The 21,181-nt window shown below is 37.0% G+C and overlaps 1 protein-coding gene across 4 annotated transcripts in view; it reads right to left on the reverse strand.

Annotated features, from left to right (window-relative positions):
* Nucleotides 1-21,181, reverse strand: part of DYM (dymeclin) — a 372,867-nt gene that overhangs the window by 219,331 nt on the left and 132,355 nt on the right. For all 4 annotated transcript variants that reach the window (XM_065932681.1, XM_065932680.1, XM_065932678.1 and 1 more), the window contains 4 exons: nt 20,064-20,246; nt 15,452-15,630; nt 12,731-12,856; nt 377-490 (listed from right to left, as the gene is read on the reverse strand). In XM_065932681.1, the coding sequence (XP_065788753.1) occupies nt 377-490; nt 12,731-12,856; nt 15,452-15,630; nt 20,064-20,246 (602 nt within the window). The remainder of the gene's footprint in view (nt 1-376; nt 491-12,730; nt 12,857-15,451; nt 15,631-20,063; nt 20,247-21,181) is intronic.

Here is a 21,181-nt window from a genome sequence, read left to right on the forward strand (position 1 = left end):
TCTTTAAAATATTCTCTTTTTCTCTATGCTTCTGTCCCATCTGAATTCATATTTTCTTGTGTCTGCATTTTCTTAAGGTTTGTTGTTGCCACTTCTTAAACTTAAGTCAGTTTTATCAGTTCGGCAAAGGCAAAGGAGCTACACCATTTATTTTCTATTCATGTAAAATCTCTCTGATCATACAACCTATGAAATACTCAGATGCAGACACTAGAAACATTACCTTAGGATCATAATACAGAGAATATATGATGATCTATACTTTTCTACCATACTCCATGAGAATGTTAGCACTCTAAATATTGAGACTGCTTTAAACTATAGTCTTCATTGCATTGTATATACAAAGGTAGAAAAATAGCTACGGAATACTTACTCTTGTCCTTGTCATGTTGTACTGAATGGTTCTTATTACAACCAGTATCAGGAGACTTCCCAGTGAAATTTCAGTTAAAACCCGCTCTGAATACCAAGTAATATTTTTTAACATCTGTAATGGGGAAGAAAAGTTTAAGTAAGTATGATTGCTTTATGGAAGAAGGGATTATCCATGTCTACAATTTCTGATAAGCCATGGATTTGCTCTGAAGGTGAGTTAAATAGTATATAAAAATAAATCATGAGAATTTCAGTTCAAGATAGCAAAACTGTGATGTATTTACTTCTTCTTCCTTCTCAAATTAAAAGAAAAACAGACAATTTTGTTAGTAGACAAATAGAAGCTATATCTAAAAAGGTATAAGGATAAATAGGATAAGATTGACAGCACAACCGTCAGAGGTCACTCTTTTGAAAGCAAAAAATAAGAAAACCAAGAAATGTCTTGAAAAGTAGAGTTGTCGCAACAGCCACAGAAAATCTGCACCCCTGGGTCAAGGAGAGACCAAGCGTGTAACTTAGCTAAGGTCTTCAAGAAGAGATGGGCCCACGCTCTGCTCAGGCTCTTCAGAGCAGGCGGCTCTGGGGCTTGCCTCCAGGCCTCGGTAAGTGAGAGCTGTCTAGCTTCAGCTGGTGTAGTCCCACGGCCATACCACAGAGAGAGAAAAACTGGGCAACACAGTGGCCAATTCCTGGTCACAGCGGAGGAGGCAAAACGCACAAAACCCAGCAGGCTCAACTGGCACAGGACTCCCCTAACATCCTCTTCCTCTAAGGTCACCCTAACTTCTTTTCTCCTTGACATGGAGCCAAGGTGCCACATTCTTTCCATCTATACCTGAAAAAGAACAAGACTTCTGGCTGATTCCTGCCCTCTCTGCAGTGGACTCTTACCATCCACATCTTCCAAAAGGAGGCACCCCCTACCTTTCAAAACAAGTGAGTCTGACTTTCTTTTACAGCTATGAATGGACAATAAGAAGCTACAGAAAAAGCATAGAAATTCAGTAATCTGAAAGAGAAGCTGAATCCAAACAAGCCTCTGTTCTAACTGCCAGTAAGTATGAAATACAGAGGACTGAAAAACACAATAAATAACACATAACAATGACATAATCAGCCAAAGCCAAATGTATGAAATTCTACTAAATAAACAAGCCAGTTTCTATAAAAAATAAATGGTGTAGTATGGAGAGAGAGGAAAACACTGTTGCAGATTAAGAGTTAAGAACTAAATGCATTAAGCAGTCTTTGGAAACTGATTCAAACCAACCAACTCAATAAGACATTTTAAAGAAAACTGAATATTAGCAGGCACAATAAAATATTGTCAATTTTGTTGGATGTGATAATGGTGCTATATTTATTTTTTTATGCCCACATTTATGGGCATGAGATATTTAAATATTTGCAAATGAAATTTTATATATATATATATATATATATATATATATATATATATATATGTTTTATAGGAGTAAGAAATCTATTTTAGTCAAAATAGAAAAGGCAGAGAGGGTGGAGTGGGTATATGAAATAAGAACAGAAGAATGTTGATGAATCCATAGAAATTCATTATACTATTTTTTCCAATTATGTTTACATTTATTGGGTTTATATTTTATATTTACTAAATAAAAAATAATATGAAAGCTAATATTGTATGAAATAAATACTATAAATAATATTGCATGAAACAAATAAAAGTAAATAAAGTGAAACTAAATAAGAATCGGGATGGGAAATACATGTAACTCTATGGCTGATTCATATCAATGTATGACAAAACCCACTGAAAAAATAAAAAAAAATAAAAAAAAAAAAGAACAACAAACAGATCCCCAATTAAACAAAGATAATTTAAGAAGCTGGGGAAACTTTTTAAAAATTCTAATCAGTATCTTTGATGAGATCTGACAGAATACTGTAACCACAAAATAAGAACAGGCAACTATGAAAAATGAGAATCAGAGAATGAAGAAAAGCCCCTGAAGGTTAAAAAGAGTGATGACTGAAACTTAAGAGAGAAGAATTAGCAGAATGGGCACTATGGAAAAGAGAATCTGTGATCTGAAAGACAAAACTCAGACATCCCCTCAGACAATAGCAATAAAAGGCAAAAAGACAAAATATAAGAGAAATGTGGAGATCCATAATATACTTAATAAGAGTTCTAGAAAGAAGAGACTGCAATCGACCCTTGAACAACATGGGTTTGAACTGCATGGGTCCATTTATACGGGGTTATTTTTTTCAATAAGCGTAACAGTCAGCCCCCCGTATTAGGTGGTTGCATCCTCAAATACGGATATAGACAGCTGACTATGGGACTTGAATATCTGCAGATTTGAATATCCACGGCAGGCCCTGGATCCAGTCCCCACTTACACTGAAGAAGGACTGTAGAAGAAAAACAGAAACATTAGTAATAGGCCCAGGTTTGATCCATGAGTTGGGAAGATCTTCTGGAGAAGGAAATGGCAACCCACTCCAATACTCTTGAAGGAACGGAGGAATGTGGTGGGCTACAGTCCATGGGGCCGCAAAGAGTTGGACATGCTAGTCCAAGGGGTCGCAGAGAGTCAGACACGACTGAGCGACTTTACTTTTTTAACATCAAGACATTTCTTTTCACTCTTATTCTCTCATGAGGGTACAGTTCAGTTTTCTGAAGGCTACCTAACATGCCTAATAGCACAATTAATTTAATACAGAAGGAGACCTAAGACTCTGTTAAGGCAATTCATTAAAGAGACTTGCAAAAATGTAAAACAATGCTGCTCTTCTCACTAAATTTTTGTTTGTGGAAAACAGTTACTTTCATAAAAATCTGTTACTAACTATCCAAAAATCTGTAACTAAGTATCCACATAGTAAACTTATGACGTTACTATGAAAATTAGAAATCCAATTTAGCATTTACATAAAGGTCCATCTTTTCTAACGTGTAATGGGTTTATTGTAATAATTATTTCTAAATTAACTAGTCAAATATTTTTTAAATCTGTTTTAATTCCTAATACATTTAACATAGAGAACAATAACCCACATAAAGATTATTTGCATAAAAATTATTTGTTGTCCTCAACTATTTTTAAGTGTAAAGACCAAGAAGTTTAGGAACCACAGCTCTAAGTCTCCAGGAGAATACTAACCCAGGATACTCAACAGGCAGCTTAACTAGTGACAGGAGTCTCTGTCTTTTAAAAGGTCACATGCTTGAATATAGTTTGGTTTCTCTTCTCCTTTGGCTTCTGTGTTTACAAATAAATTATCATAAGCCACCCTTATTTGAAACCGAGGTCACTGGTTCTTAACATCTGCCTGTGTGTGTCAATCAGAAAACTGGATGGAAGAAGTGTTTTGAATAAAAGTAGTCTTTTTCATTCAACGTTCAGTAAATATTTAGTAAGTATCCACATAGTAAACTTATGACGTTACTATGAAAATTAGAGATCCAATTTAGCATTTACATAAAGGTCCATCTTTTCTTACTATGAAAAGTAAATTATTGTCTGGAAATTCTGGTAGTGTCTAAGAAAAATTAAAAATAATTAGTTACAGAACTCACACAGTTTCCCACAGGACACTGATATATAATAGGCAGCATACAGACAATTTTCTTGGTAACCTAGCTGTAGATCTTGACCTATTTATTTGGTTCTTATAAAAGAAATTCCTCATCTCTTACATTCAATGTTCGTATAGTTTAATATCTACAGATTTATCACCTTGATCACACATTATATCTATTTATCACTTTATGCTAAAATAACTCAATTAATATGTAGAAGAAAAGCCATGGAGGATCTGAAAATATCTTTCTTCGCAAAAAATATATAATTGTTTGGTTTCTTTTCAGCCTTTTCCCCCAGATATTTGTCTTTATTGAATATATTTTTTCCATATGTTACACAGGCTAGAATATTACATAGCAATATATAGTATCACCTGTTCAAGAAATTAAATTTGGACATAGAAAAACACAAATAATAATTAACTTCCATACTCCCACAATTGATAGTAACATTTTATTAACATTAACACTTAATGTTTTATTTTTTAAGATACAAATTCCATTTTATTCCCCCAAAGAGGAATAACCACTATCTTGAGTTCGGAATATATCTTTCCAGTCCATTTCAAATACTTTATGTGTAAACTGATACATGTGCACATGCACAGACACACATGTACACACACACACACACACACACACACATTCCTTTGTATAGTTTCTAGTTTACATAAACATCATCATAATATATCACACTGAACAATGTCCTCCAAATTGGTGTCACCCAAAACCTGTCAATGAGACTTTATTTGGAAATAGGGTCTTTGTAGATACAATCAACAGAGATTACACTGGATTAGGGTGGGCCCTACATCCTATAGGACTGGTGTCCATATAAGACGAGGAGGAAAGACAGGCACATGAGAAAAGGCCACATGATGAGAGGCTGGATGCAGCTGCAAGCCAAAGAACATCAAGGATGGATAACAAGAGACAAGGAATCACCTCCCTTAGGTCCTTCAGAGACAGCATGGCCCTGCTGACACCACTGCTCTTAGACTTTTAGTCTCCAGAACAGTAACAATCAATTTCTGTTAATTTTAATAAAGCCACCCAGTTTGCTATGACAGCACTAGTAAACTGATACACTTAATATCTGCTTGCATCATAATTTTTTCACTCAATACATCTTTGCAACTCTTCTATATGGATACATATAAGAAGAATGAATATTCATCACATTTGCCAATCTAGTATTAATGGTACTAATTTTTTTTAATGAACTACTTCTATACTAGTTATACTAGTTAGTTAAACAGCTGCTTCCCCCAGCCACTCCCCCAGGACCTCCTCCAGGTTTGGCAATTAATGCAGAGCAGAGAACAAAGGACGAAAGAGCTGAGAGCCATTCTTGCTGGATGACTGCTCTCTCTGGTGCCATGCCAGGTAAACAACTGAGCATCACCTCTGCTTCACTCCATCCCAACGCTGGATAGTCCTGGGCCAGTAGGCCCCTTTTTTTTTCCCCACTCTTCTGTTATGGGAATTTAGGTTATTTCCAGTTTTTCCCCTGTGAAAAACAATGCTGCAACATAGATCCTTGACCTCACTATCCAAAATGTCACTATAGTAAACTCAGAAACAGGGAGTCCTTATTTTTCATACTCCATACTCTTTGTATCCTGACACTAAATACCTTAAGTTAGGAATCACATTCATTTTGAAAACAAAAGTACCTGTAAAATCTCTTTTAAGCTACTCTGTTTGTGGTACTTAGTGACTTCATGAGCACATCACCAAGAATTTGTTAGGAAGCAGAACTGCGAAGCCACTGAACAGTTTCTTTTAAAAATATATGTATGCTTTGCTTCTAAGCCCGTGCACCACCACTAGAGAGAACCCCAGGCACCACAATGAAACTCCCACGTTCTGCAACGAAGACCTGCTGCAGCCAAGAATAAATAAATATATAAATGTTTTTAAAAATAAGTAATTATGTATGTATGTATGTTTTGGTTAAGTAAGTGAAAGTCACTCAGTTGTGTCCAACTCTTTGTATCCCCATGGACTATACAGTCCATGGACTTCTCCAGGCCAGAATACTGGAGCGGGTGGCCTCTCCCTTCTCCAGGGGATCTTCCCAACCTAGGGATCGAACCCAGGTCTCCCGCACTGCAGGTGGATTCTTTACCAGCTGAGCCACAAGGGAATCCCAAGAATACTGGAGTGGGTAGCCTATCCCTTCTCCAGCGGATCTTTCCGACCCAGGAATCAAACTGGGGTCTCCTGCATTGCAGGAGGATTTTTTACCAACTGAGCTATCAGTGAATATTATTAACTAAAAAGTACAGAGCACCAGTATCCAACACAGCACCAACCACAGCAGCACCAGCCACAGATTAAAATTTAATAAAATTAAAAATTCAATTCGTCAGTCACACTGGCCACATTTCAAGTGCTGCTTGCTATATTGGACAGTGAAGTTACAGAGGATTTCCATCAACTCAGAAAGCTTGACTGAATATTCTGGTTAGAGAACACCATTGTACCCATTACCCAGTTTTAGCAAATGTTAATATTTTCACTTGTGAAGCACCTAGAGCTCTACAGCTAACCTCTGGCAACCACTCTCCTAAATGTGATACTTCACTACCATGAATATTTTTGAATTTATTATGATCAGTCCATGCAGTTCTATTTCATTCACTGTATTAACAGTTCCTCTGTAGTATTTCATTTATGTTATTGCTGTTTGCAGTTTTTGGAACACTATGAACAGTACAACAAGGAACATTCCTTCAAATGTGCTCTTGTGAATCTATGGAAAAGTTTTTCCTAGGACTTAAATCAGGAAATGGAATTGGTAGGAGGTCAAGTATTTAATTCTGCAGGTAATATGAGGAATGTGAGAGGCTGCACTCCTTTCAAAAGTGGTTCTGTCAGTTTATACTGCTACTATCAGTATATGAGAGTACTTTTTCTCTATATCCTCACCTGACATACATCTCATACTTTTTGCCAATCTGATGAGCACACAATATTTCAGTTACCTTAATAAGAATGATGCTGATGAATCATCAAGTTGAACATCCTTTAAAAATGTTTACCAGTCGCTCAGGTTTTTATTCTGTTTTTCTAGTACTCTGTCCATTATTCTAGCAACACTTTGCTTTTGTAATTGATTATAAGGGCTCTTAAAATTAAAAATGCTAACCCATCTTTCTGTATCTTTTTTCACTTGTTTGAACAGTGAAAATTTTCATTTTAATGTAGTCAAACTTATTTATTTTCATTCATGATTCATACATTTTACACTTAAGAAATCCCTTTCTCAGAAAGTTTATAGAAATATTATCCTTTAATTTCTCTTTGAAGATTTTTAAGTGCAGTTTTTCACAGCTAGCCTTATTAATCCAATTGGAATTTCTCTTTGTATGTGGGACAAGATAATCTAATTTTACTTTCTCCATTTGGATGAGCCATGTTCTCAAACTCAGAAAAAGAAATTTACTTACTACTTAGAATTGATGCTTTTAAACTGTGGTGTTGGAGAAGACTCCTGAGAGTCCCTTGGACAGCCAGGAGATCAAACCAGTCCATCCGAAAGGAAATCAGTCCTGAGTATTCACTGGAAGAACTGATGCTGAAGCTGAAACTCCAATAATTTGGCCACCTGATACAACGAACTGACTCACTAGAAAAGAACCCTAATGCTGGGAAAGACTGAAGACAGGAGGACAAAGGGACGACAGAGGATGAGATGGTTGGATGGCATCATCAACTCGATGGACAAGAGTTTGGACAAGCTCTGGGAGTTAGTGATGGACAGGGAAGTCTGGTGTGCTGCAGTTCGTGGGGTCGCAAAGAGTCGGACACAACTGAGCGACTGAACTGAACTTCTGTCACACTTCACATTTCCATATTTGAGTATGTAGTTTCTGAACTAAGTTCCTTCCATTTATCTGTTTTCTATTCCCCTGTTAATAAAACACAATCTTAAATACTAAGAGTTTAATAACTGATCTATCTGGTAGGGTGAATAACTCCACAATGAAATGTTTCAAAAACTTCCTAGGCTTTTTGCTTTTCCCTATAATTTCTGGGATTAGATTTTCAAGGCACACACACACACATACACACACATAAAACTGCTAAGATTTTGGTCAGATGAACATAGTAATTAATTTGAAGGCAAATTAACAATTTTATGACACTGAGTCTTCCCATCTGTGAACACAATATCTCTCTCTATTTATTAATACATATTCAGTCTTTTTCATTTGGGCTTCCCTAGTGGCTCAGTGGTAAAGAATCCACCTACCAATGAAGGAGACAAAGATTCTATCCCTAAGTCGAGAAGATCCTCTAGAGAAGGAAATGGCAACCTACTCCACTGTTTTAGACTGGGAAATCCCATGGATAGAGGAGCCTGGCAGGCCACAGTCCATGGGGGTTGCAAAAGAGTTAGACACAACTTAACAACTAAATGACTATTCATGCCATTAAAAAATTATACTTCTTTTAGATTGATTCCTAGGTTCACGGTAGTTTTACTATCATTGTTAAGTACTATCTCTACACCATATTTTGAAGTTGTTATTTGTATGCAGAAACAGTATTTAGTTTGTATAGCTTAGTTTCTGAATCTATGACCCAGAAAGTTTGTTCAACTTTTTTAACATTCCTAATACTAGAGTCTTGAAATTTCTGGGTAGTCGATTATAACATTTACAAATACTGTCATTTAGATTTCCCTTATCCTTTTTCATAAACAACTCACTTTTTATGCTTTAAAGTACACATTTTTTTTCCTGAGCCACAAACAAGTATTCCCACAGCAAGCATATTTACTAATGGGACAATGAAACTGATCAGCATATAATATGCTCAGCTCCTGATTTAAAGAGTATAGCAAACTAGCAATGCTGTGTCTATTTTCAGGAACAAAAGATCCCAGATTATTCCTGGGGCTCATCCAATAACCAAGAAAGAGCCTGAAAAACAGATAACGAATATTATAACAGACAATGTTCATTTAGAAAGAGTTTGCTGGGACTTCCCTGGTAGCACAGTGGATAAAGATCCATCTGCCAAAGCGGGGGACATGGGTTCCAGCCCTGGTCAGGAATATTCCACAGGCCGCAGAGCAAGTAAACCCATGAGTCCCAGCTACTGAGTCCGCGTGCTGCAACTCCCGAAGCCTGCCTGTCTAGGGCCTGTGCTCTGCAACAAGAGAAGCCACCAAAACGAGAAGCCCACACAACACAGCGAAGAGAAACCCTTGCTCACCAAAAACAAAGAAAGCCCAAGCAAAGCAACGAAGATCCAGTGCAGCCAAAAATAAGTAACACAGATATTTTTAAATTATTAAAAGAAGTTATCCTATCCATGGTATGATCAGAACACACACAAGGGTGATCTTAAACTTCTAAATGTACAAATCTTTGATTATGCTTCTTTTTCACTAAGAAATAGAAATAAAAGTTAACTATAGCATATGCAGTGAAAACAGAACCAATTGTTAAAAACTCTCAACTTTACATTACTATACAGTTTATTAACAATGTGTGATGGTTTCAGGTGTACAGCAAAGGGATTCAGTTTTACATACATACATGCGCCTTTCTTTTTCAAATTCTTTTTCCATTTAGGTTGTTACATGGTATTGAGCAGAGCTTCCAATGCTATACAGTAGGTCCTTGTTGCTTATTCATTTTAAATATAGCAGTGCGTACATGTTAATCCCAAACTCCCTAACTATCCCTCCCCCTCACCCATCCCTCCTTAAAACCGTAAGTTCATTCTCTACCTCTGTGAGTTTGCTTCTGTTTTGCAAATAAGTTTCTTTGAATCATTTCTTTTTCAATTTCCCATAAGAGCAACTGAAAGTTGCTTAGTCGTGTCAGACTCTTTGTGACCCCAAGGACTGTAGAGTCCATGCAATTCTCTAGGCCAGAACACTGGAGTAGGTAGCCTTTCCCCTCTCCGGGGATTTTCCCAACTCAGGGATCGAACCCAGGGCTCCCGCATTGCAGGCTGATTCTTTACCAGCTGAGCCACAAGGAAAGTCCCATAAAAGCAACATCATACAATATTTCCCCAATCTCCATGTTGCTGTAAATGGCATTACTTCATTCATTATAATGGCTAGGTAATATTTCATTGCATATATGTACCACATCTTCCTTATCTATTCCTCTGCCAGTGGATATTTAGATTGCTTCCATGTCTTGGCTATTGTAAACAGTGCTGCAATGAACACTGGGGTGTATGTATCTTCTTGAATTATGGTTTTCTTTAGATATATGCCCAGGAGTGGGATTGCTGGATCATATATGCATAGCTGCTTTAGCAAAAATAGGCCCCAAGTGGGAAAAAAGCCAAATATTCACCAAGAAGGGGATGAATAAATATACACTGGCATATTCACAGAATGGAACAGTATATGGCAATAAAAAAAACAAACTAATGATGCAGTAACATTTGTGAATTTCAGCAATACTATGCTGAGTGAAAGAAGCCAAAACAAAAGAGAACACACTAATTTCATTTCCTAATGCCCAGTGACAGGCATTTTTATATAGTTTATATACTTATATACCATTTTTATACTTATATACCATTTTGTATTCTTATATGCCATTTTTATATACTTTCCATGTGTATATATATCTCCTCTTGAGAAGTACTTTTCCAAATTTCTCCCCACTGTTTTAAATTAAATTTTAATAAATTTTTTATTTTGAAATAACTATAGTTTTAAGAAAAATGCTGTGAGAGTCCATGTATCCTGTACCAATTTCCCCCCAGAAACAACTATATTTCAAGAAGAGGTAAAAGCTAATCTACTGGGAGGGAATTCTTCTAGAATGTGGTTAACACTGGGTGGTGTGGGATATTAACCAGAATATGCAAAAGAGAGTCTTCTATTATGCTAGAAATGTTCAATAATGTGATCTGGGTGGTATTAACACAGGTATATACATATGTAGAAACTCACAAGTTGTACCTTTAAAATCTGTGTACTTTCTATTTTGTACTTTAATTGAAAAGCATTTTTAAAAATCATACTTTTTTATTCTTTATCAAAAGAAAATAAATGCTCTTTAAAAAAAAACTAAAGCAATGCAAGTATTTTTTCTCGAGGTACTTTACTAAATATGAGGATCACAAATTTAATATGTTTTATCCTCTTTCAATAGCACTAGTATTCCTTAAACCTTAGTTGAAATGGTAGTCATACTACATAAGAGGCAAAAATAATTTCAATAGGAACAGGAGAGAAAAGATCACATAAAATCTCTTTTAAAGAAGCAAGTGTTTATATACTTATATACCATTTTATATACTTATATACCATTTTTATATACTTTCCATATGTTTATATATCTTCTCTTAAGAAGTATTTTTCCAAATTTCTCCCCACTGTTTTAAATTAAATTTTAATAAATTTTTTATTTTGAAATAACTTCTCTCTTCTCTGAAGAGAGAAGCTCCCAGCCCCGTCTCATACTAGACAGCCATAGCAGACTGTAAGAATCCCTTCTAAGAAACTGACCACCCCAAAAGAAAAGGCTTACAGAGAGCAGGACATCCAGAGAAATAGACTATGTAGAGCACATTAGACTGAATAAGTCTTGCCCACACAAAGAACCTTCAATCAAAGTTTTAGTGCCTGCTCCTAAAGAGAAATAAACAAGCAAGAAATACCACACATTTGAGGAAAGCCCCTAATGAGGATGAAGACAGGAGTCAAAAACAAAAATGAAATTGAGAAAATAGGCAGTATGCTGTAATAGCTTGAGAGGGGATTCTCAGTTTTGTTGAAGTAGTGGGAGTTGCATTAGTGACTGGTACATGAACATAAAACAAAGCAATGGTGTTCTACAGAAAAATTAAAACATGTACAAGAAAGGAAACACAATTATCACACAGTCCATCTGAGGGTAGAGTAACAGTTAACAAAATCACAATAATGTAAAAAGCTGAGTTATCACAGAACAGTAATAAGATGGGAGAGGAAAAAGTCTGTGCTGGAAACAGGTCTAGGAACCCAGAGGGCACACTCAAGATGTACGGTAAGGAGAACTAATATCATATATTCTATCTTAGGATGGTAACAGTTAGTATCTACAAATCTGAAAAATCAAGAAACAGACATGGACAAGAAATTAGAAACATGGACAGAGCTGATGGCATTTGCTTTGGGGAGGGGCAATCAGGTATGGGATGGACAAGGGGTCTACTATTTTATGCTGAAACCTAGTACTTCTTTGTAAGTTTTAAAACTTACATAGTTTTAAAACTATGTACATGAATTATTTTGACACAAAATACCACTGAGGAAGAGAAAACCAGTTTGGGAATGGAACTCACTGACAGGACTAAAATTTAAGGAGTTAAATTATAGTACACTACTTTACATTGTTTTTTTATAAAACAATTTTTCAGTCCTTTTCTTTTTCCCTATTCTTTCATTCATTCTATATAAAAGGAGGAAATCTATGTGATCATTTCCACCACAACTAAAAAGAGGAAATGGAGAGGAAAAATGACCTCAGCACAGCATAAACACTTCTATATAAATTTCCATCTAAAACATTTCTATCTAAAAAACTAAAGGAACTATTTGGGGAGAGTTTTTAATAGTAGTTAATAATAGTCATTCAGGAGAAGAAAAAAAAAAGACCATAAATCTGAAGAAAAATACTAAGTCAGGTATTTGCAGAAACATCTACTAGAAGGAAAAGAAGGAAGAAGGGTACACTAAGGGTGGTAAGTTTTATGGACTTACGTGTCCATTTGGTAGCTCTGGTCAACGTGAAGATAACTTACCACTTCATGAATGGACCTATTGAACCCATCATCTTCTGTAAGGATCAACAATATTATAAGGGCCATATACACATGGTGCGAATTTCTTTCTTCCACATGATACAGAATCTCGAGAATTGGTAAAACCTAGTGAATAAAAATTTTAATTTATTATTTCAATTACTTTATTTAAAACTATTGTTTCCAGCCACTACACTTTTATCATGTACCCTTTGCTTTAATTTCACAAATCAACCTGTGACTGAAATTACTTTCCGTATGCAGAACTAAGGTACCAGAAGAGAAAACCACCCCCAACTGGGAAGCTCTGCCACCATATAAAGTTTGAGTTTAGGGACTTATCTGGTGGTCCAGTGGTTAGGAATCCACCTGCCAATGTAGGGAACACAGGCTTGATGCCTGGTTCGGGAAGATTCCACATGCCATAAGGCAACTAAGCCTGTGCACCACAACTACTGAGCCTGGGCCCTAGAGTCTAAAAGCGCTACAACAAGAGAAGCCACGGCAATGAGAAGCCTGTACACTGCAACTAGAGAGTAGCCACAGCTCACTGCAACTAGAGAAAGCTTGTGCATAGCAATGAAGACCCAATGCAGCCAAAAAAAAGGTTGAGCTTACAGAGACCACTTAGGCTCATGGCCAACACCTGATACTCAATAGAGGCAAGTCTCCAGCCTAGCGGGAACTTATACAATATGATACTTTTAGAAACAGGGTTTCACTGGTGGCTCAGTTGGTAAAGAATCCACCTGCAATGCAGCAGGCTCCGGTTTCATCCCTGGGTCAGGATGATCCCTTGGAGAAGGAAATGGCAGCCCACTCCAGTATTCTCCCCTGGGAAATCCCAAAGACAGAGGAGTCTGGCGAGCCACAGTCCTTGAGGTGGCAATGAGTTGGACACCGCTTAACGACCGAACTTCCCTGGGGGCTCAGACAGTAAAGCGTCCGCCTACAGTGCAGGAGACCCGGGTTCAATCCCTGGGTCGGGAAGATCTCCTGAAAAAGGAAATGGCAACCCACTCCAGTACTCTTGCCTGGAAAATCCCACGGACAGAGGAGCCTGGTAGGCTACAGTCCATGGGGTCGCAAAGAGTTGGACATGACTGAGCAACTTCACTCACTTTTAATGACTAAACAATAACGCTCTTAGAAACACTGTAATATGTCAAACATTACCTTTTTAATAGCAAAGATGCTAGGATAAAAGAATTGTTAACAACAAAATCAGAGCAGCACAGTGAATTTCCTTCCAGTAACATATTTTCTAATCATATTCAACAAATTATAGAACAAAAAGGACAGGGAAGGACATCAGCTAAAACACTCTAAAAGTAACCTATACAAAATATTAAAAATGAAAACAAATATATCAGTATAAGCCCCATCTCTCCCCACTCCTCCCCCCAAAAATCCCCAAACAAAACCTTTTAACTCTTCACTGGGGTTAGGTCATCATATAGACAACTGTTCTCCTGCATGATCTTATGTACCAACAAACATCCTTACCATGGAACCTTCTAGAGCAGATGATGTCATGGGCTTTCTGCCTATTGCCATCATTTCCCTTAGGCTACACCATGCTCAGAACTGTCTCCTTATATTCACTCACCCATTAGCCTTTCTTTACAAGTTTTCACTCACATGAGCAGAACCTTGTCACACCCAATTTCGCTATTTAAGCCAATGTTTTCCACATATAGCTGGTGTGCAAACAGGTTCTTTCATCACATTTTTCGGTCCTTAGTGTCACTTTGACATAGTTTGTTTGACTCTTCAAACAAATTCTAATATTCCATGCTTACTATTTTCATCTTAAATGCTGAAAAAAAACAGCCACCAAATCTCTGGGGAACCCTGCTATCAGTCTGTAAAAATCGGTGTAGAGGGGACATTCCTTTTGCCACCAGCAAGCTGCTGGCTATTTCAGAGATGGTCACAATTTTATTAATGCATGAATAGTTCAACGTTACCTAGATAGTATGTATTTCAAATGTGACATTAACACCTTAGTGAGGTAGTTTACTTTTCATAGAAACATTATTTTTTTTCCCATAGAAACATTATTATTTACATATTAGTTAAAATGGAAATCAGTGATTGCCTAGAGGGGTTTTTGTCTATGAGCAAAAATTTGGAACAATCTCCCTCACACAGTGAAGGATAATGTGCAATTATGTGATGCCTGGCAATGGTACCTTAAAATAACTATAACACTTCAGGAATTGAGTTCAAGACAGCCTTAGCATCTAAGCCAGTTGAAGGGATAGGACATTTGGGAGCTGAGTTGAAAAAAATCACCCTTCCTTTTAGCCATACTTATCAGGAATACACAGCAACTGTGGCTTGAGCACGGTGGGTGGACACTGAGCAGTGGAAAGGAGCCAAGAGGGCATAAGTATCTTCCTGAGAACGGCAGCCAGCATGTCCTGCAGGACTGATCAGGCTGAGTCAGGGCAGCAGGCTGGCTGCTAAGGACCCTGAGGACGGGGCAGCTCGCTGCGCCGTGTGCTCCCCTGCTCCGCTCCGTGACCCCCATCTCTGCGTGCACTGTCTCCCACACTGTCAAACTCGGACCTCTGCCTTTGCCGGCAGCATCTCCCCATCAGCCTCTTGACTATCCACCTTTGTGGGCAGGCAAACAACATACGTATCCTCCTGGGAAAAGAAATTACTCTTCAAAATATTATAAGATACAAACACTATGCTTAATAGGATACTTACAAGATTTTCCATATCTGTGCGAGCCAACATGTATGTCCTAATATTGCTGTTCTGATGCAGCAACGTATACAAAAGAAGAGTAGCTTGGTCGGATGTTTGCTGTTCACACAGGGCCATGTACAAACTGTTGAAGTTAATCTGGAAAGCATGTGGAATGGACGAGGGAAAAGGACTGCTATCTGGAACATATAAAACACAAAATCTTAAAAATATTACATTTTCTAGACTGCCTGATATAAATAATAAAAGCACTGTTAATGTATACAATTCCAATTAATTTTATATAAGTTGTTACATTTCAGGCTCAAAATTGCAATTAATGTTCTAAATTTTACTTAAAAAGAACTAAACTAAAATGACTACAATTGATAGTATATTTGAAATTTGCTAAGAGAATAGAATTGAAACGTTCTCTCACACACACACACAAAATCCCCCACAAAAAGAAACACAAAACCCCAATCCAATCCAATCCAAACTAGGACAATTTATTTCTCGGTACTGTCTAAGCCACAGCTTTCCAATGATTATAAATATATGAGCAAATACCATGCAACAGAGTGGCTTTTTTTAAGCCAAGTATTAAAAAAAAAAACTAAACTAATAGTTTGATTCCATTACTATTTTTGCATTAATACACCTGAATTGTCAATAAAATATAAACAAATAAATACAGCTATGGAGGTAGGTAAAAAAATTAAAAAAAAAAAAAAACTCTAACGCATATAATTTAACCATGACATTGATATGCTTTGTTATTTATGCTTTGTTATTAATACCAAAACTAAATAGCCATCAGTCCTAAATAAAAATATACAGAGACAAACAGGAAATCCTCTTGTAAAATAAAAGTTAAAAAGAAAAAATAAAACAACTGCCTTGAAGTTAATTTTTTTCAAGTGAATTATCAGAGTTAAAGTATTCATCTATGCAATTAATCCATTTATGAGGAAAATGGCTAGAATATATAATTTAAATAACAAAAATATTAATATCAATTTGCTCAACATTGTCTTCTATGATAGACAGAACAAACCAAATCTAAGACAACTACTGGAAAACTTATAAAACATTTTTATTTAAAGGAAAACTTAAAACTAATTGACTACAACTACTAAGAAACTTTTTTTAAGTAGAATTACTGAAGTGATGAAAAGCATAAATTACAACCCACACAGGAAAAATTCTTGATATTCCAAAACTGACACAGTCCCTTTCCTACAGTTTACTGAATTTGCTTAAAAACTGAAGCAAGCAAGGTTAGGAAGTTAAAAAGGAGGTAAAGTTAGGTTAACTGACTTAAGAGAAAATTATAGTTTCAACAGATAAAACACTAGCACAAGACAGCGCAAAGAACAACATTTTAACATGTTTTGACAAGTAAGCACAAAGAACTTTTTTTAAGACACAGAACCACTAGCAAAGCAAAACAAAATTAAAAAAAACAACAACACTGTTCTAACATTTCCAGAAGCCATGCTCTTATGGAAAAGAAACGTGTACCAACAAAGTCTTTGCTAGCACAGCCCTATGCTTCTCAGATTTTCCTTTCTAAACTTTACATTTGTGAGAATAATGTACCTAAAAACTATCTTTAACTTTATTACAAAATGCCCTCACTTTCCTTCCACATTCAGAACACAGGTTATTTTTTCAATCCTAATCCTTATTTAGTACTTACTCTGTATTTTTGACACATACGAAAGTAACTGTTTTGTTAAGACTAACCTATATTTTTGCAAGGAATGGAACAAGGAAGGGCTGAATATATTGAGGATGCAGATGCTACACAATCTACAGAAGATGCAGTAGAGGAGGGTCCTGGACACAGCACTCCTCCTTGCAGAGGAAGTAAAATAACAAGTTCCCCAGCCTGACTACAAATGGAAGACATATGTTGTGTGTCTGTTACTAGCTAGTAAGTACTATGAACCAGCCATTATACTGACAGCTTTATCTGTATTATCTCTTATTTAGCCTGTATAACAACCGTGCTATCACTCTGACCAATTTTACAAAGTAAAGCCTTACAGAGATTAAGCAACTTGTTAAAAAATTATTTATTTCTTTTAATTGGAGGATAATTATTTTACAACATTGTGATGGCCTCTGCCATACATAACCTTTTCCAAGAACATTCCTGAATAAACACAGATCTGCTCCTGTTGTTTCCACCACATTATACTGTTTCTTACAAAAGCAGCAATGATTTAGTGAGTCTGTTCTATGATAAATGCTCACTTAATTCTTATAAAACCTTATGAGCCAGAGATTGTAATCCCTGCTTCATTAATAAGGAATCTAATGCTTAAAATCTGGGATATGACTCCTTTAGGGTCATTCTAACCCTAAAGCCAATGTTCTGAATCACTATACCACAGTCCTCTAAAGATGACTCTCAGAGGTTCAACCCTGAACAGTAAGTATCCTTTGGCCAGCGCAGCAAAAGGAACAGCAGCAGGTACCACCTACAGAACATCTGTTATGCTGCCAAGTCTGAGCTAATTATTTTAAAACTTTACCTTGTGCGGCACTTACACAAATCCGATTAGGTGAAACTATCTTCATTTTACTGAAAAAGCCATTAAGGCTTATTGAGATAAGGCCTGATATTGGCTTGATAATGAGATAAGGCCTGATAAGGTTTATTGTGAAAGGCTTGATAGCTCTGAAGTAACAGGAGTGTGACATGAATTCAGATCACCTTGCCTCTAAAACTTACTTTTTTAACCCTAAAGTCACACTGTCACTAAGAAGAGTATAGAAATGAGAATACAAAATACTATTAGACACATGGGTTTTCATTTCTTTTCTTTTTGGTTGCACTGCATGGCATATAGGATCTTAGTTTTCCAACCAGGGATTAAACCTGTGCCCTCTGCATTGGAAGTGCAGAGTCTTAACCACTGAATAGCCAGGGAAGTATGAGTTTTCATTACTTACCTATTAAACTGTTAGAGACTCGCATGCGCGTGTGTGTGTCTGCTCAGTTGTGTCCAACTCTTTGCAACCCTAAGGACTGTAGCCCACCAGGCTCCTCTGTCCATGTGATTTTTCAAGCTAGAATACCGGAGTGGGTTACTATTTCCTACTCCACAGGATCTTCCCGACTCAGGGATCGAAACTGCAACTCTCGCATCTCCTGCGTTGGCAGGTGGATTCTTTTCCACTGTGCCACCTGGGAAGCCCTAGAGACTATATCCCACTGCAAATAATAATGCCAGGATTGACAAAGCCACAAAAACATTCATCCACTGTCTATAAGAAACATCCCAGCATAGTCTGGAAAGGAACAGAGCATAGAGCACAGAAGCCTTGAAAGTGTTCCCATCTAATAACTGAGCTTCTAACCCACCTCAATTACACTAGTGTTGGATGTATTTTGAAAACCTAGCTACTGTATTAATCTTGCTTTAGAAGTGTAACCTTTTGATAAGTGATTACTGTTTCAATATGGAAATATTTGCGCATGCTCTACTTCAGGGTTTGGCAAATTACAGCCCAGATAGTCCACCACCCGCTTTGAAAATAAAGTTTACTGGAACCCAGCCTGGCTCATTTGCTCATGTATTACCTGTGCTGCTTTTTGGCGCTTCCCTAGTGGCTCAGCTGGTAAAGAATCTGCCCGCAGTGCAGGAGACCCTAGTTTAATTCCTGGGTTGGGAAGATCCGCTGGAAAAGAGATAGGCTAACCACTCCAGTATTCTTGGACTTCCCTGGTGGCTCAGATGGTAAAGAATCCACTTGCAATGCAGAAGACTTGGGTTCGATCCCTGGGTTGGGAAAATCCCCTGGAGAAGGAAAAGGCTACCCACTCCAGTATTCTGGCCTCAGAATTACATGGACTCTTTAGTCCATGGGGTTGCAAAGAGCTTGACACAACTGAGCGACTTTCACTTTCTTTCTGTGCTGCTTTTATACTACAAGGGCAGTTAAGAGGTGGGGTGACAGAGACCAGAAGGCCCTGCAAAGTCATCTGCCCCTTTGCAGGAAAAGTTTGCTAAGCTCTGTTGTTATTTTTAGTTCTACAAAACTCTAACTGGAACACAGACTTCAAATAAAAAATTTCAAACAACGTATCATTTCCTGGTAATTCCTTCTTAATAGGTAGGACTATGTGCTAAGTCACTTCAGTCATGTCCAACTCTTTGCAACCCTATGAACTGTAGCCTGCCACACTCCTCTGTCCATGGGATTCTCCAGGCAAGGATACTGGAGTGGGTTGCCATGCCCTCCTCCAGAGGATCTTCCCGACCCAGGGACTGAACCTGCATCTCCTGCATCTATTGCATTGCAGGCAGATTCTTTACCACCAGTGCCACCAGGGAAGCCCCAATAGGTAGGACAGGTAGATCCAAATTAAGCCCATGCTGGCTTGTTTATCTTGGAAAGAAATGTAAATAGATATAAAGAACTGGAGTTCTCATCTGAAATTTACTTGACGTTCCTGAGAATACAGACATAAAATTTAAGTTTTTCTCATCTTAAACCAACATGAAAATACAGAAATTGACAGTCATCCCCACTGCTGAAAAACAGTAAACAATTTGGCATAAGCAATACCCTCTTTCCTCATTAAAAAAGAATATTCAGAGTAAAAAATACCACAAACCTTGTGTGTTCTTAAAAGACATGATGGCCTGTCTGTAGGGGTTTGGCGCATCTGCAGCATCTGTCAGGTTGGCCAGCACCAGCAGAAGCAGAAGACTCTGGTTGGCCAGAGGGGAAGAAAGTTCTGAGGCAGTGGCCACTTTGCTGCCCACGCCGCCCAGTGTGAAGACAGTCCAGAGTCCAGCTTGAGAAGAAAACACACAATTGAAATGTACTGGAACTAGCAAGATGAATCTATTTCTGTACAATATTGTATACTTTCTCATATTCTAGAGTTTTAAATAATACTCTTTTTTGATTATGAAAGTAAAACAGGTCCATCATTTGGAAATTCTCATATTGCCCATGGACATAAGACTTCTAAAGACTGTCATTTCCTGTTCCCATAATTCCACTTCCACTTTCCAAAGATAATCAGGATATTATTAAGTTTCTTATACACCTTTCTCAATTTTCTTTACATATCAAAACATATATGCGATTATAAAAAAATTTCACGTACAACTTTATACCAATATTTTTTTAACTTTATACCAATATTTTTGAAAACCTAAGCAAAATATGCATATCTAGGAAAATACAAAATACCAAAATTGGCAAAGACGATGGAAGTCTGAATGGATAAATAACTTTAGGAGAGTGTAAACAAGAGTCAAAGAGCCAACCTTTAAAAACAAACCAAGTTCGAATTTTTATTTTACAATTAAGTCTACCAAACCCTCAACGTTATACATATATATAATATATATTATAATACTTCTCATATTATATATGCAGTGCCAAAGTACAGAACAAGAATCATAGCTATATACTCATTTGACAAGGTCAGAAAAATCTCCTTGATACTGAAACTGGATTAAAAAATGCATTTAATCACATTAAAAAAAAAACTTAGGAATAAACCTAACCAAAACAAGAGGTAAAAGACATATCTGTTGGAGGTTCCTCAGAAAACTAAAAACGGAATTACCGTATGATCAAGCAATCCCACTCCTCTGCATATATCCAGTTGTTGTTTTTGTTTAGTCATTAAGTCATGTCCAACTTTTTGTGACCCCATGGACTGCAGCACACCAGGCTCCTCTATCCTCTATGGGATTTTGCAGACAAGAATACTGG

This window comes from Muntiacus reevesi, chromosome 4 (assembly GCF_963930625.1).
Source record: "Muntiacus reevesi chromosome 4, mMunRee1.1, whole genome shotgun sequence".
Lineage (NCBI taxonomy): Eukaryota > Metazoa > Chordata > Mammalia > Artiodactyla > Cervidae > Muntiacus > Muntiacus reevesi.